The sequence below is a fragment of the Strix uralensis genome, chromosome 5, assembly GCF_047716275.1.
Source record: "Strix uralensis isolate ZFMK-TIS-50842 chromosome 5, bStrUra1, whole genome shotgun sequence".
In the NCBI taxonomy this organism is placed as follows: Eukaryota; Metazoa; Chordata; class Aves; order Strigiformes; family Strigidae; genus Strix; species Strix uralensis.
In genome coordinates, this window is record NC_133976.1 from 84,966,837 (window position 1) to 84,982,798 (window position 15,962).

Genomic DNA, 15,962 nt, shown 5'->3' on the forward strand with positions numbered 1-15,962 from the left:
GTTCAAGTCCACAGCACCAGGCTAACACTAGTCTGAAATCAAACTCCTGAAGTGCCTCCAGTATGGATATTGCCTTTTCAGGCACCATTTTAAAGACCCTCTCCTCTTCAACTGCTGCATCACCTGGTATGATACATATTCTGATAATAATGACAAAATATTCTTCCACAGTATCCTGCCCTGATGCAATATATCTCCTCAAACTTCTTCAGTATGGAAGGCAGGAGTCTGACAGTCCTGATGAACTTCCAAATAAAATGGTTATTGTTCGCTGATCAAAGCTGCAGTAATGTAAAGAAAAGCAGCATGTACCCAATTACATGTATATCAAAAGTCATATACCCAAGACGGCTGAAATAAGGTGCAGATATAAGTTATTGCCAGAATTGTACTTAAAAAAAAAATAAAAATCTGATAGTCTCTGAACTCCTGACTTCCCAATAGTAAGAATATTCTAGCATAGGTTTGTACGTACGAACTGACAAAACCATGCAGTTTGTTAATAGAAGCACAGATCAGTAACAGCCCGCAGTCTTGCTCACGCAAGAAAAATTCTGTATCTTTATCCTAGTCATGAAGCTCAAACAATTACTGAAATCACTGGGGGATCAGAAATTGTGAAAACAAAACCAAGTGGATGAACATGAACTGTTAAATCCACATTCCATGAGAGTTGTATACTTCATACTGAGCTTCAGAATTAAGACATTAGATATGAAATATACGACTGAAAAAATAAACATGAGTAACATTTACTAATTCGATATTATTTATATCCAGCAATTAAGAGATTATATGTCAGCAGGGCTCTGAGCAAAAGCCTATATAATAATTCTTTGACATACTTTTGCAGAATGTTGCAAACTACTTGCAGCGCAGTTCCCCTACATGTAGGTTTCGGATGTTAAAAATAAAAACCCCAAGAAACAAAAACTAAATTTCCATCCTCAACTACCCACGTCTTCAATGATACAATTCAATGACCCTTTAAATTATACTGTGCACACTGTAAACTGTATAACTGAACATTTTCAGTTTAAAGTAACATTTGGATAGAAAGTTTAAGCCTGGTTTTGTGTGTCCAAATTTCAGCGATCTGTTTAAATCCCAGCCCCACATATGGTTGCTCAAGCACAACTGTAAGAGACAGGAAACTATTCTACAAGGCAGGAATTTCTGTCAACTGTAGCATCAGAGCTAGAACACAGAGATCTACAGCCTGCATAATGCTGAATAAGCAGCTTAGGGAAAAATAAACTGAAAATTACTGTATTTACAAACATCAACCCATTCATTTTTGCCAATAAACAGCAAACTAGCATATAACAGAATATGTCAAATGCATTCTAAAATACATAAGTAACAAACACCCAATAAAATTAATCTATTGTCAGTGAAAAAAAACTTAATTTTTGAAAGAAGAATGGAATCTGTTCCAAACAAAAATATTCATCTTTTCCCATGAAAGAAAAAGCAACAACTAATAAATTTAATTCAAAATAGACAAAGTATTTCCTGTACTTACACTGCCTTTAGCTCAGTGTAAATGGGTAACTATTAAAAATGGGTAAATTGATTAAAGAATGACTGGAGGGATACATTAACAGATATCAATTGACACCCAATATACCCATAATAAATATTGTAAGAGTCTCAGATAGCACGCATAGGCTTCTGCAAAGCTGTAGGAGTTTTAGTAGTTTCTTTAGCAATTTTCTCTTTTTTTTCTCCTTCACGAATTTCCCAAATTTTCCCTTTCCAAAACCACACTTTTAATCACTGTATTTGCAGATCACCAATTCACCAGAATGAGGTGCATTTCCACATCTGCTGCGGAATTAAGAATTAGGAACAACAGGTAAATGTCTACATAATGCTGAAGTTGACAGCAATTTCTCTGTTGGCTTCAATGAGCACGAATGCCCTCCTATCAACAGGAAACAACACTTGGCTGCTTCTCCACACATACCAGTTTACAGCAGTACATCAACATATAGATAAGAAGAAAAACCACTCTAATGTACTTTCAAGATAATTTCTTATAGTTCATAGCAGAAAGCTCTTCCCCACATTTTATTCTTCCAAAGCCAAACTATTCTAGAAAGTAATTATATATACACCATACCGACATCTTAAATCTAAGGCCATATGGAAATAACTAATTTTATTTCCTAACTTCCTATTTAAGTAAAACTTACAAACACTACCAAAAGTTTAAAACACTGCAGCCATTTAGTTGAACCTCAGAAACAAATCTTTCAGTATTCAACGACTACTCAACATGAGAAAACTGAGAACTCATTCCCACCAGTTTTGTTTTGTTTTTTAAAAGAAATTGGTTCCAGAAAACTGCCAAAATATTCAATCAATATGACTGTCTTTTAAAGCAATTTGGCAAGTGTAAGGAAGAGGGAGAGGAGGTGGTATGTAATCTAATAAACATGCAGCAGGACAATCTCTTAACCATATGTAAATTCTAGATAGTCAAATCTGAAATATGACTCATTTTCAAAGCAATGTAATGGAAACGTTAGCAAACAAAAACCAAGACCATTCCAGAGTTAAATGAGGCTGTGTACCATTATCAACAAAGACCTCTGAACCCTGTCCAGTCATGGCGAGGAATGAAACCAGCTCCCTCCAACCTCCTTCGAGATATATTAAATTCCCTACTACTATTTCCCATACCTCCACCACCCCTCCCAAGTCAAAATGTTAGTATTCTGCAGAAAACCAAAATTTATTATGAAAAGAAACAACTGAAATCAACCATGTCTGCTTACATGCCTGCACACTAATACAGATTACCCCATCTCATGCTGTATAGGCTTCAAAATACAGTGTTGAAAGAACCAACACTGCAAACAAGACCATCAGAAATACTGAATTCTTAGCTGAAACATGAAAAAACAGGTTTTGCGCACATACAGTCCACCTGCATTGTTAATGAAAGAATATTAGAACAAGGAGAAAAATCTGGAGGATGTTCTGTTATTCAAGCAGGCATTGAGAGTTCTCGCTATCAGACCAAATATAAAACTTGGCCAAATTAATCCAAAGGGTGAATCAAGAGCTTCAAAATCATATATGCTACCTCCAGATCTTCTTACAGAAGGTAAGCATATTGACATGACACAAAGCATTGAGAAGATTCCCAAAAGAACTTAATAAACAAAGAAATAGAGCTCCTCTGACACACCTTTGCTCCAGGAAGTACAGAAATAATGTTTCAGTCAAAAATTAGTAAGAAAAATAATCTTGGATCAATGCAGACCAGACACCATGTATAAAAACTAACAATTTCTTTAATGCAGGTGGCCAAAGGATAGAAGAAAATTAACGTGTTACCCTGTCAGCAGCCAAACCAATGAAACTTGGGAATGTGACATGGCTCCACATTAAGACATGTAAACTTACATGGCTACAGTCATGTAGACTTACATGGCTACAGTCAGCAGAAACTTAGTCAATACAACTGATGGACACAAAGAAGCTACTCAAGCTCACCCTAAAAGCTGAATTCAGCTTTTGAGAATCTGAACAGCTCTGCCGTTCATGGACTAAACTGATGATATTTGTATTAAATAAATGGAGGTCACCTAGGTCATGTAAAACAGTGAAATTAAGGTGTTTATACTTTAGTGCTGGCTTCCATACAGTTGTGTTCTTGTTCCCTTAGTTCTGACTTGTTCCCTTAGTCTGTCATCTCCCATGGTCCTAGATAGCAGCTATAGGTTATAGCTTTTCTAAATTTTCAAACAAGTTTCCACACCAGATAGCTTCCATAGAATCTACAGCGACTGGATTCAACCTTCCTTGTCTCTGGTGGAGCACCAAGTCAAGGTCTATCATTACTTAGTTCCTGAATAAAAAAAGGAGAAGTACAATTAACTGAGACTATAAATGATTTCACTAAAACTAAGCAACATATTCGAAATCTATAATGGGAGAACAGGGACTGAAAGCAGTAGCATAAGCCTCATTTCCTCACAAAATGGAGCTGAAAAAAAATACATGTCATGCTTTGAGCTCAGAGGGCAACTGAGCACCACGCAGTCATTCACTCACCCCTTCCCCACCAGCACTGGGAAGGAGGAAAATGAATCAAAAGGTTCAGGAATCGAGATAAGGACAGAGAGGGGTGGCTCACCCATTATGGTCATGGACAAAAGACAGACTTCTTGGAGAAGAAAAAGAACCTACCTTTAATTCAAACATTAACAAAACCAACACTTAACAGACAGAGTGGGACAGTAAGAAGTGTTACCATATCTTAAAAACACCTTCCCCTCAACCTCCTTTCTTCCCAGGCTCAGTTTTGTTCCTGATATTTCTACCTCCTCCTACCAGTGTCACAAGGGGCAGGGAATAGGGGGTTTTCGGTCAGTCTGCCACTCCTTCCTCCAAGAGGGGGGAAACACTCCTCCACATTTTTCCCCTGCTCCACATGGCTTCCCTCTCACAGGAGACAGTCCTCCACAAACTTTCTCCATCCTGAGTTCTTCTCCCAGGCTGCAGCCTTTCCCATGCTTCTCCTCATGGGTCACCCCTGCGTGTCACAGTCCTCCCAGTGCTGAACTATAACACCAGGGGCTGCTTCTTCCCACAGAGTCCCAGGGTCCTCCCCAGGCTGCAGGCAGATCTCTGCTCCTCCAGTGACCTCCATGGGTGGTGGGAGGGTGGCCCTGATGTCTCACTAGGAGATACAGGGGAGGTCTCTGCTCCAGAGCTCCTTCTCCCTTCCTCCTCCTTCCTTTCACTGACCTCAGTGTTCACAGAGGTGTCCTCCTCATACTTCATCCTCACAAGTCCCAACCTTCTCTCAGGTTCCTCTTCTTAAATACATTATTGCAGAGGCACAGCCACTGCCTCTAATTAGCCCGGCCGTGGCGCAAAGGTGGGTCCAACTTGGAGCTGGGGAAGCTTTTGAGAAGCTTCTCACAGGGATCACTGCTGTAGCCCCCTCCCCTGCTACCACAAACCCCACCACACTCCACCTCATCCACAGTTTACACTACCATGAATCTGGTTTCACCTAACACTTGTAAAAAAAATTATTCTGAATCTGCATAGCTTGAATCAGAAACACCTGCTTAGACTGCACTTCCAACCCATTCCCAGATGGAAATCCTGTCTTAATTTCACTGATAAAGCATCTCTCACCCTGTTTGTCTTTTTTTTTTCTTTAAACAACTTTTTTTTTTTTTACTTAGAACAATCCACAACAGATATAGATTCATGAGGCTTCATCTGAGCCAAAACAGTCCTCCCTTGGTGAACATCTGCTTGGTTTATCCATCTGCTCCACCACATGAGCTCCTTTTGATAGCCAGAGATATATTCCTGCCAAAATGAAACACTGACACAGCATGTAGAAAACCAGATCCTGTTCCTACTATTCCCTATAAGCAACAGACATATTATTCATAACCTTAGAAAAGCAGAGAGAACACCAGAATCTGTTGACATGCAAGCACTGTGCTAAATTTCAAGATCCTCCTTACAAGCATAAAGGCACACAACCTGACACCTATAAAAGTGCAAGAAAACTGACAGTTTGTACATCTCTACTTCAGGAGAAAATAAATAAATAAATAAAAAAGTAAGCACTTCAACATTCCAGTACACACTTACTGAATTGCAAACTGACATCACTCTTAAAAACTTATTTTTATTAAGTTGCATAGCAATGTGTTTCTACTACTAACCTTCTAAAGAACAAACAAAGCAAAACTGATGTACAAATAATTATTTCTTTCACTGAAGTATCTTGCTTATCAGTTGCAAGGACCATTCTAGAATCTAAAATACCTGAGTTACTTTCTTAAATCAATTTACCCCCACTAAGATCTCTGAGGTCAATAACACCACATTCACAGTTAGAATTGGCCACTGAATTTAAAAAAATCTGTTTTAATACTAATATGAATGTTCAATAAAGGAAATTATTTGAGCACAGCATAACTGTCACATTTTTTTCCTCAAAAAAGTTTGTTTATGAATCCAAAGAGCAAAACCCCCTGAAAAGTGTCTTACAATAACAAACCAAGAACATATCATGAGTTTTCTGGCCAGCCATAATAATTAATACAGTCAACCTCTTTGAACCTCTTCTGGGAACCAGGCAAACTAGTGACAAGGCACTAGAACTCTCCATAATTTATTTTAGGGTTCTTAAAAACGTAAATTTTTGTTTTCAGTTCAGAACCATATTTAAGTCTGAGGCTTAAACATACGACTTAGTAGTTCATAGAAAGATCTAATCTTTCCAAAGAGTGACTTTTTATTTCCAAAGTATTTTGTTGGTTTGGGTTTGTTTTTTTTTTTAAATAAATTTTCCTCTTTTTCGACTTTACGAATACATTTATTAAATCCAAGCTAAGAAAACACTGATGTTGTGAGTAGTTCCCTCGTATCTCTTCAAAGCCCAGACATTGAGCATGCAGTAGCGATTCTTTCTAGTACTTCCTCATGTTAAGGCTGGAAAGAAGAAAGGAAATCCATCACATATATAGTGACACTAAGTTTCATTCTTTCTACCTCAGTTAAACAATCAGAAGGAACAGACCCAATACAACAGGCGGTTCTTTGGACTTTGCTAACAGTAGTAGCAAAGACATCTAAGTAACACGACTGCACAAATGCATATTATTTTGCTTTCACTACTTGCTCATTCCTTCATATTCACAATGCACACTTTCTCACAGAGCTAAGGTCTTCAGACCAGCCCTACCTTCTACTTCCATGTTTATACAGAACCCAGTATGATGGTGTCAAGTTTGAATTAGAACTCATGAGAGAGAAAAAATAAATAAATTTGTTCTCACTTTTACCATTTAGAATAAAACCAGTGTCTTCCTATTAGGTGACACTTCTAGAGAAGCCTAACAGAAAAACAGAAAAACATGCTCTCTGGTAATCGTCCTGGTGGAAGAGGAAAGAATGGTATATTTCTGCTGTACAAATTCTTATTTTTCTCCCTTTCTGAACCAGCAACAACAATTAATAAACATTTTCTGATTTAAAGTACTGCATAGAAAAGGCTACTTGCACATACCACTAAACATTTTATCATCCTGTAAGTCTATTGAAAAAGTGAAAGCAACATTCATAACGTTCAGTAAGAAGCCCAAGACAAATTTCAAGAGCAAAATTGCTCACTGTAATCAACGCTAGGGCCTTAGAAATAATTTCCAATTTCTTCCTGCATGCTGAGAAACACTGCAACACATTTCAGTGTTTTGCTTTATAACTTTTTTATATCTTATAAACATCAGATATGAAGGAAATTCATGAAATGAGTAATGTACTGCTCCATAAAGTTCACCAAATCTTGGGGGTATATAACGTTATCACACCCCAATTTTAGCAAATTTATCTCAATGGCACCATAATACATTTGAATTTCTGACATTTTTCAGCAAACCTTACTGAATGACAAATTTCTAGGGTAAGACAAGAACAACTTTTATATAAATAACATTGGGCAGAAAATTCAGTTATTTCTCTTACTAAAAACAGTAACTTACAAGTCAATGCCTAACAAGCATTTTGATCAATCCTATTAAAATCTTGCCTCTTGCAATAAGTTAATTTATTCACAGCAATATTTGCATGAAAAAGTCACCTAAAGATTTTACAGCAGTAAAATGTTCTGTATCAAGGGGTTTTCTTTTAATTTTGAAATACTTAAAATACCTTGGTATAACCTACCCTAAGACTTCTGTCACTTACAAATCATACAAAAAACTTTCATGTTACTTACAAATCATTTAAATTCTACACACTTTACTAGGTTTAAATTAGACTTCATGAGATAGGCACCACACAGTTATATTGGATTTAGTTAAACACATTCCAATATGCTAATGAATTCGAGGACTATTTTTGAGTAACAGTCAAAATGACAAGATTAATAATAAAGTTATTTGCAAAAATATAGTTTCCTTGCTATTTGTGTTTTTTTTTTATTTCAATGATGAATTGTCCTGGTTTCATCTGGGATAGCGTTAATTTTCTTCCTAGTAGCTGGCACAGTGCTGTGTTTTGGATTTAGGATGAGAATAATCTTGATAACACACTGATGGTTTAGCTGTTGCTGAGCAACTTATACTAAGTCAAGGACTTTTCAGCTTCTCAAACTGCCCTGCCAGCGAGGAGGCTGGGGGTGCACAAGAAGCTGGGAGGGGACACAACCAGGACGGATCACCTGACCTGTCCAAGGGGATACCCCAGACCATATGACATCGTGCCCAACAATAAAACTGGGGGGGAGTTGGCTGTGGGGTGGCGGTCCACAGCTCAGGGACTGGCTGGGCTTGGGTCAGAGGGTGGTGAGCAACTGCATCGCGCATCACTTGTTTTGTATCTTCTTTTATCATTGTTATTATCTTCCCTTCCCTTTCTCTCCTATTAAACTGTCTTTATCTCAACCCATGAGTTTTACCTTTTTTCCGATTCTCCCCCCCCATCCCACTGCGGGGGAGTGAGTGAACAGCTGTGTGGTGTTTAACTGCCTGCCAGGTTAAACAACAACTGAATTATTCTATAACGAATGAAAGCCAGTAGTGCTGGAAATAAATAAAAACATTTGAACAAGATATATGGAGAGCTCACATTGAGACAAATCCCGGTCTTATTTTCAAAACTGTAGTCTGCAGATCTTATTCAGCATAATAATATAACAGGCAGAAATCTTTAGCTCCTGAGTAAAGAATAAAATGTGGGTTGTTTTTTTTTCTTAATGCTGCTAAAGTGATGTTTCTTTTTGTGAAAGCAGTGAAATCTAGACTAAATTCCCACAACAAAATCAACTGCCAATCATAACACCTCCTTAATCTTTTAGTTCTACTGATAATGTATATTTATCCATTACCAATGAGCTTTTAGTAATTTCTTAAAATCCAGACAGGCAGCAGGCATTTGTATAAATTAATAAAAGTAGCTCCATAATGTTTCAGCTTCTGCTTGAGATAAAGGATACGGAATATGCTTTCTAACTTTAAAAACTGATTAAGTAAAAAAAAAAAATCATACCCCTCCTTCCCCCAAAGCAACTAGAAGACTTTATTATAGTCAAAGAAGTTTAATGGAGGAAGGAACATGTTCAAGCCCTATTTTTAAGTTTACTTTTTGTAGGTATTCCCATCGTTTGCAACAGACCTTCCATACTCAAAAGTAAGAACATCCTTTCAGTGAAGAAGTTCCGTTTCTTCCTCCCGATCAGCCTTTGAACTGGATGAACTGTACTTCTCTTTCATTCCTCAAGGAAGTTTAACTTTGAGAAGCGCAGCTTCCTAAAATAATTACTCAGGAACATTCTTATGCTACGTTTTCACTGCTGCCTGCTCTTTTATTGGGTATAGTATATACACTTTTCTGTGTACTAATATTTACAGTGAATATAGAAGGACAGTAATACATTATTAAGAATTTGTATAGTGATTTTATCAATACCTGTAGGAAAAGCTGCCCAAGCAATAGCAGGGGATGTAGTCTGCTTTTCACCGTTTCCAAACTCATAACTCTCTGCTGCCTAGAAACGTGAAGAAAATCAGTCACATATTTTACAAAATTATATAGTTTCCTGTAAAAATAGTTGAAAATAAATAAATTTCAAAATTAAGTCATCCAAATAACATACCTCAAATCCTCCAAAGTCATCGTCATCCATCTTTCAACTGGTCCTAGAATATAGCAGAAATCTCAATTTAAAAAACAAAACCACTAAATTGTTATATCCCCTTTACTGATAAAACAGCAACTAAAACTTTGTAAAACCAAAGGTATGGTGTTAGTTTTAAAGGACAGACTCAGGTAGAACAATTCACTGTGTTCAAACTCTAAAAGCCCAGAAGTATGAAGTAAGACAATGCTCTACACTGCAGGAAAACAGGTATATTTTATTGGCCAGACTCATAAGAGAAAGGTGCTGATTTTATGATCAACTAGGAGTCAAAAGACAAAATGACTCATGTATTTGTACTTCAGTTACATGACAGATGAGTAGAGACCCTCACTTGGATACAACTGCTACCTGACTCATCTATGCGCTCTTCATAACCTCATCACCTCTTCATTTAGAAATGAGTATTCAGTCTTTCATCCATCTTCATTTCATCTCCACAGATTACCTGAAGTCTTCCTAATTTACAAGTTCATCAAAAGATGAAGGGACCTAAATAAGAACTTTTTGACATAGAGGATGCAAGAACCAGAACTGCAAGATCTCTCTTAAAATGCACTTTTTTATTGATTAAGATAAATGAAAAAATTGGGTATTCAATGATGGAATTTGAATATCTTCAAGGGAAAAGATAAGCACTGCCCATCAAAACTGTCAAACAGCTTTTGAAAGACTGTAGAAAAAGCTTTCCAAGATAGGAAAACAGGAAGATGGTACTTTAAAGGCTTTATCTGTTGCTCTCAAGCAGAGCAGTCAAGTCCCCAGTACCTCAACAAATGGTACTGAAAACAGCAAATAACCCAGTCTGGATATATATTTAACAAAAAGCAAAAACCACAACAAAACACCAGGATTTCTGACCATCAGATTCCAAAATGAAGACTTTCATTAGTAAAGAGGCAATGAAGATGATCCAATTTAATGCAATCACGATCTACCATGTACTTTGTAGTTTTGTGTTTATGATTTAAAATATAAAAATATTTTCCATTGTTAAATTGCTTTTCCAAATCAGCACTGTGATTAAATCCAAAAAGATTTCCTGCTTTTCCCATCTCTTCTTAGCTGTCTGGCAACATCAGCACAAACTGCAACTCAGAAAAAGACTGTGGTGAATTTCTGGAAATTTTTCTGCTACCACAGAGGTCCTTCCCTAGGTTTCATGGAGGGGCTGATTTAGATTTTACAAACTGATCAGCATTTTTGAGTTGTAGCCCTGAATTCTGTGGCATTTTGATATATTTATAGTTAAACTGCAGTTCCCTTTACAAAAATGCAGGATAAGTTACTCAGCTAATGAAAGAAACTCAAGATATACATGGCTGTTCAAAGAAGGGTATTATATGTATTTTTTTAAAAAAATAAATCATTCTGATACACGAATGAAGGATGATCCAAAAAACCTTTAGGGTCTTTATAGAATGTCAAAATGTTTGTAAAGTTAATTGACTTCAGTTAAAAGAGACTATAGACTGGAGAAACTTTTATTACTGTGAAAGCACATGCTCAGAAACAGAAGAATTCAAAGGGTTTGGAGGAAATCTCCAAATTAAAATATCAGAATGTCAGAAGGGGACACTTTCAGTTTATATCCACTGCTGAAAATCACTACCAAGAAATACTTCAATTCAGACACACATCTTCCAAAGTTTAACAAATTAATTCCCAAGTTCTTATTGATGAATTTAGTTTAAATCACCACTATCACAGTATAAGCAGACAGATTTGGTTAAATTAAAGAAGAGTAGTGTCCAATATTCACATGTGGTGTAAGAACTAAGTATCTTTCTAGGGACTGCAAGGGGCTTTGTTGGGTTTGTGTTGGTTGGGTTTTGTGTTGTTTTGGTTTTTTTTAAGAGAGAAAGAAGGTAGTTGGGTATTTTTCTCATCCATTTTAACCTTAATCAGTCAAACACTCATTCCATTAACATTCAGAGCTTTAATATATCACTCAAAAAAATAACGCACGCACAAATGGTAGCAATGGAAGTTGTACAGGTAGAACCCCACTGCTGCAGCAGACAGCAATGTGCAAACTGAGAACGTCAACTGAGAATGAGGAGGCTGAGGGGAGACCTCATCGCCCTCTACAACTACCTGAAAGGAGGGTGCAGAGAGCTGGGGATGAGTCTCTTTAACCAGGTAACAAGTGATAGGACAAGAGGTAATGGCCTCAAGTTGCGCCAGGGAAGGTTTAGACTAGATATTAGGAAGCATTTCTTTACAGAACAGGTTGTTAGGCGTTGGAGTGGGCTAGTGGGCTGCCCAGGGAGGTGGTGGAGTCCCCATCCCTGGAGGGGTTGAAGAGTAAGGTTGACTTAGCGCTTAGGGATCTGGTGTAGTTGGGAACTGTCAGTGTTAGGTCAATGGTTGGACTGGATGATCTTCAAGGTCTTTTCCAACCTAGACGATTCTGTGATTCTGTCTTCACGCTACCTACTATTAAACGTCATCCAAAACAGACTGGTGATTTATATAGGTACTGCAACACGCAGCACTCAAGCAGCAATCGGAGGCATCAGCTGGAGAAAGTGAGGCTTTAGAAAGGCAAATAGGTATTTTATCTTTACACTGTGTATCACATCAACAGGTCCTACAGGCTCGACCCAAAGTTACTTCAAAGGCCCACAGCAGATTTCCTCCCTGAAGAGTAAGAGACATTATTCTCATCATCAAGGAACTGGTTATGTCTCAACTGGAGAAAGTACATTCCATATTCAGCACTGTGTTTTAAAAACACAAACCAGAACAAGTTCAGAGGAGTGTAACAGGAATTAAAGCAATTTTGGAAAGGCACACTAAAATGGAAAGGCTTTTTTAAAAACAACTTTAAAAGGCAAACAAAATTATCTATAAAATATGAAAAATAATGTTCTAAGAAGTGATTAACTACTTTCATTTATCCTCAAATGCAGCACTGACATAAGGCAGTAAAGGACAGAAGCCTCTGTAGGCAAAACCTGTGTTAAATACTAGCGAGGATTTCCAGGAAGGCAACACAAACCCCTACAAGAAAATTTCTAAGAACCTATGTATACATAGAACAGAAGAAACTTCTGATAAAGGATGAAGGGCAGAAGAAAAAAAGTGAAGAGCAACCTGTTATTGAATCCACCATCTTTGTTATTACATTTCATATACACTTTTCATCAGCCTGGTAATGATCACAAGACTATTTTGACCTAAGATTACCTTACTCCACAAGTTTTAACACAGACTTTTCATGGCTGTAACTGCATGATTAATCTATGAATTATTCCACACATCATTTAAATGGAATAAAAGAGAAACAGACTCCAAGCAAGTCTCAGTAGTATCAACAGTGTTTTCATGCCTAACTGCTAATCCTCCAATTTCCAGTTCTTCAGAGATCCCACAGGAATTCTAGGCTAAGTGATTCTCAACCAGCTAGGAAGGACTGTTTGCTATTTGTCTATGAAAAATATATATTCATACAAGTACATGCACCTCTGTTTTCAAAGACAAAGCTTTTAAGTCCGTCAAAAAGAAATCCTGATTTGTTTACATGCTTTGTTTGCTGTAGGAAAAAAATAATAAAAATAGAAAATGAAACTGGCAAACTTAACATGTAACAAGCAAGCAGGAAGCAAATTAGGATAGAAAGCATGGATTCATTCCTAGAGGGATGCTGACATGGGGCACTTCAAAAACTCAAAGGCTGAGGGGTTCTTTTCAGAGAGTGTTAGTGCAAGAGCTCTTATTAGGAGATCTCTTTCCAAAAAGATGTTTCTTCTTGCACCCACACACAAAAAAAAAAAAGCATGCTTTCTGCAAGGAGCAGGGAACAGGGCCGCCCCAATGTTTTAAGAACTGTTTAGAAAAAAATTAATTAATAGCTAGGAGTCTTTCATAGCCCTCAGAAGTACACATGCATCTTGCTCTAAAAAACCTTTGAATAATTCATTACAAACTTAACTGATAACAATGTTGAAAATATGACTAAATACACAATTTCCCAATTCCACCCCTTATTCTGGTGATGGAAATGCATTTCTGGTATAAATAAACAGCAGAACTAGCCTAATCCCTCACACAGAACTGTAACAATTTTGGGAGCTGCATTTTTTAACCAATCTATTCCAAAATGGGTAATCAGACTTTTCTTTCCTCACAGACTAGAAACATTATTTGTGGCACCGGAATAGGAAAGAATACATTAAGTGCTGACAATCTGCAGAAGGATTTAAAAAATAACACAAAAAAAAAAGAAACAACCCACACAGTCTTACCATGACTAAATGTGGTCTCCTAAAATATGCCTGATACTGGAATTAAGTAACTGTAAAATTGGGCAACAAGAAGTCAACCTCAAAATTACAGATTCATAGAAATTATGGTTGGAAAAGACACAGTAGGTCATCCAGCCCAGGCCATTTCCAAAACATTACAATTCTCAAGACAGTCGTGTCCTAAAAGGCTTAAGAAGTTCTCCAGTCACACTCCTGCAAAAAGTAGGAAACTTTTCATGGATCACATGTAAGCCACTGCATTTTCAGTAAATTTTATCAAGACGTTTGTGTTCAGCAAATCATACTGTAATTTAGGCCAGAATTCAGACCATACAATCCAAGCTCCTGCTCAAAGCAGGGTCAACACTGCATTCAGGTCAGGTTGCTCAAGACTTCCTTCTCTGTGACCGATAACAACGCATGATGAATATATTCAAACACACACACAGACAGCTGTGCATATCCGAGATGCTTACAAGCTTTCCGACATAAAACGCAGTCACCAAAGCCTGACCGTCAGCTTAACACAGGTCGTGAGAACTTTGTGAAATGCACTTACCTAACAGACATACCAAAATCATGGGTTTATATACAGGAAGAGCAGGAGCCATTCACAAGGAATAAGACAGAAAAATGTAAGCTGGGAAAAAAAGCCCTTCTTCCCCACTCCAACTGTCAGGAGGAAAAGGAATGTTGTAAACCCACCAGAAATCCCGGTATTCTTCATATCCAAAAGGCAAAAGTGGTAGAGAGACCAATCAAGGAATTAAGAAGGATTCTTCATTCACTTAAAAATCTACCTCTGGTTAGTCAGAATTCCAATTAATCAAATCCTGATCTATTACTTGATAAAACAAATATAAATTTGCCTCAGTAATAAAGACAACTAGTTCTGCCAGGTACATTCAGCTGGATGATAAATTACCTGGCCTGTAATTCTGAGCAATTAGTTAACTTACTTGCTGAATTTTGTACATTTTAAAGGAACAACTTACAGAGCATATTGCTGTTTGTTTTGTCAGAACAGTATGTGTGGAGCTGGCTGAGGGTGGGGCTGCTGCATTTGTATTTCTGGCAAACACTGTCAGTGGTTAACCCCTACCTATGACAACGTATCGGTTTTACTTGCTTACTAAATGACTCATTCAATGTGTTCAATCTAGGACAGGCTTATTAGCTGTTTCTTTACCGGACATAACACAGACCGCATTATTTGAAGAATAAATCTTTGGCCGAAACTGCAGGCTCCAAAAAGCCTATCCAAAATAAGTACAAGATTTATTAAAAAAAAAAAAAAAAACAAAACAAAAAAACACAACAAAAAATAAAATAAAATAAAATAAAATAAAATAAAATAAAATAAAATAAAATAAAATAAAATAAAATAAAATAAAATAAAATAAAATAAAATAAAATAAAATAAAATAAAATAAAATAAAATAAAATAAAATAAAATAAAATAAAATAGTAGCCATTTAGAAAGCACATATCCTGGCAATGCCTTTGTGATAAAGGGCAGAACAGATGATACATTTCTGTATCACAAACTTCTAACCAGCTCACATGCTCTTTTCCTCATGGCTCTTCTGTCAAAACTCCAAGCACTACTTAGCAATTTTAAAACAGGAACAAACTTTCTTCTTTTTACCCAGCTGGTACAGACTTTTCTCCTGATCTACACCAATTCCAGCTGCAGGATAAGCATGTGGCATCTTAACAACTTACAGTAGCTAAGTCATTAATTAGAAACTTTTGATTACAGAATACACATATCCCAAAGGATACATAGCCCAAGAAAGACCAGAATATGAATGTACAACATAATAGAAACTAATATTAATTTAGAGCATCTGTAAAATTTTCTAAAAAAAATAAAATTTATATTTCTCACTTCACTCCTGCTTGAGATCTCAGCACTAAAAGTAACATGTTTAATAATACTTCGACCATAAACAGAGGAATCCTTTTCCTTTATTATAGCCAAGAATTCAGTGGCATGAAAAACAATATAAGCATTACTGAAGACC

At 36.8% G+C, this 15,962-nt stretch overlaps 1 protein-coding gene across 6 annotated transcripts in view; it reads right to left on the reverse strand.

The window, feature by feature from the left end:
* Positions 1-15,962, reverse strand: part of CCDC91 (coiled-coil domain containing 91) — a 151,843-nt gene that overhangs the window by 117,183 nt on the left and 18,698 nt on the right. For all 6 annotated transcript variants that reach the window (XM_074872061.1, XM_074872060.1, XM_074872062.1 and 3 more), the window contains 2 exons: positions 9,644-9,686; positions 9,457-9,535 (listed from right to left, as the gene is read on the reverse strand). In XM_074872061.1, coding sequence (XP_074728162.1) covers positions 9,457-9,535; positions 9,644-9,673 — 109 coding nt within the window. In that variant the 5' untranslated portion in view covers positions 9,674-9,686. The remainder of the gene's footprint in view (positions 1-9,456; positions 9,536-9,643; positions 9,687-15,962) is intronic.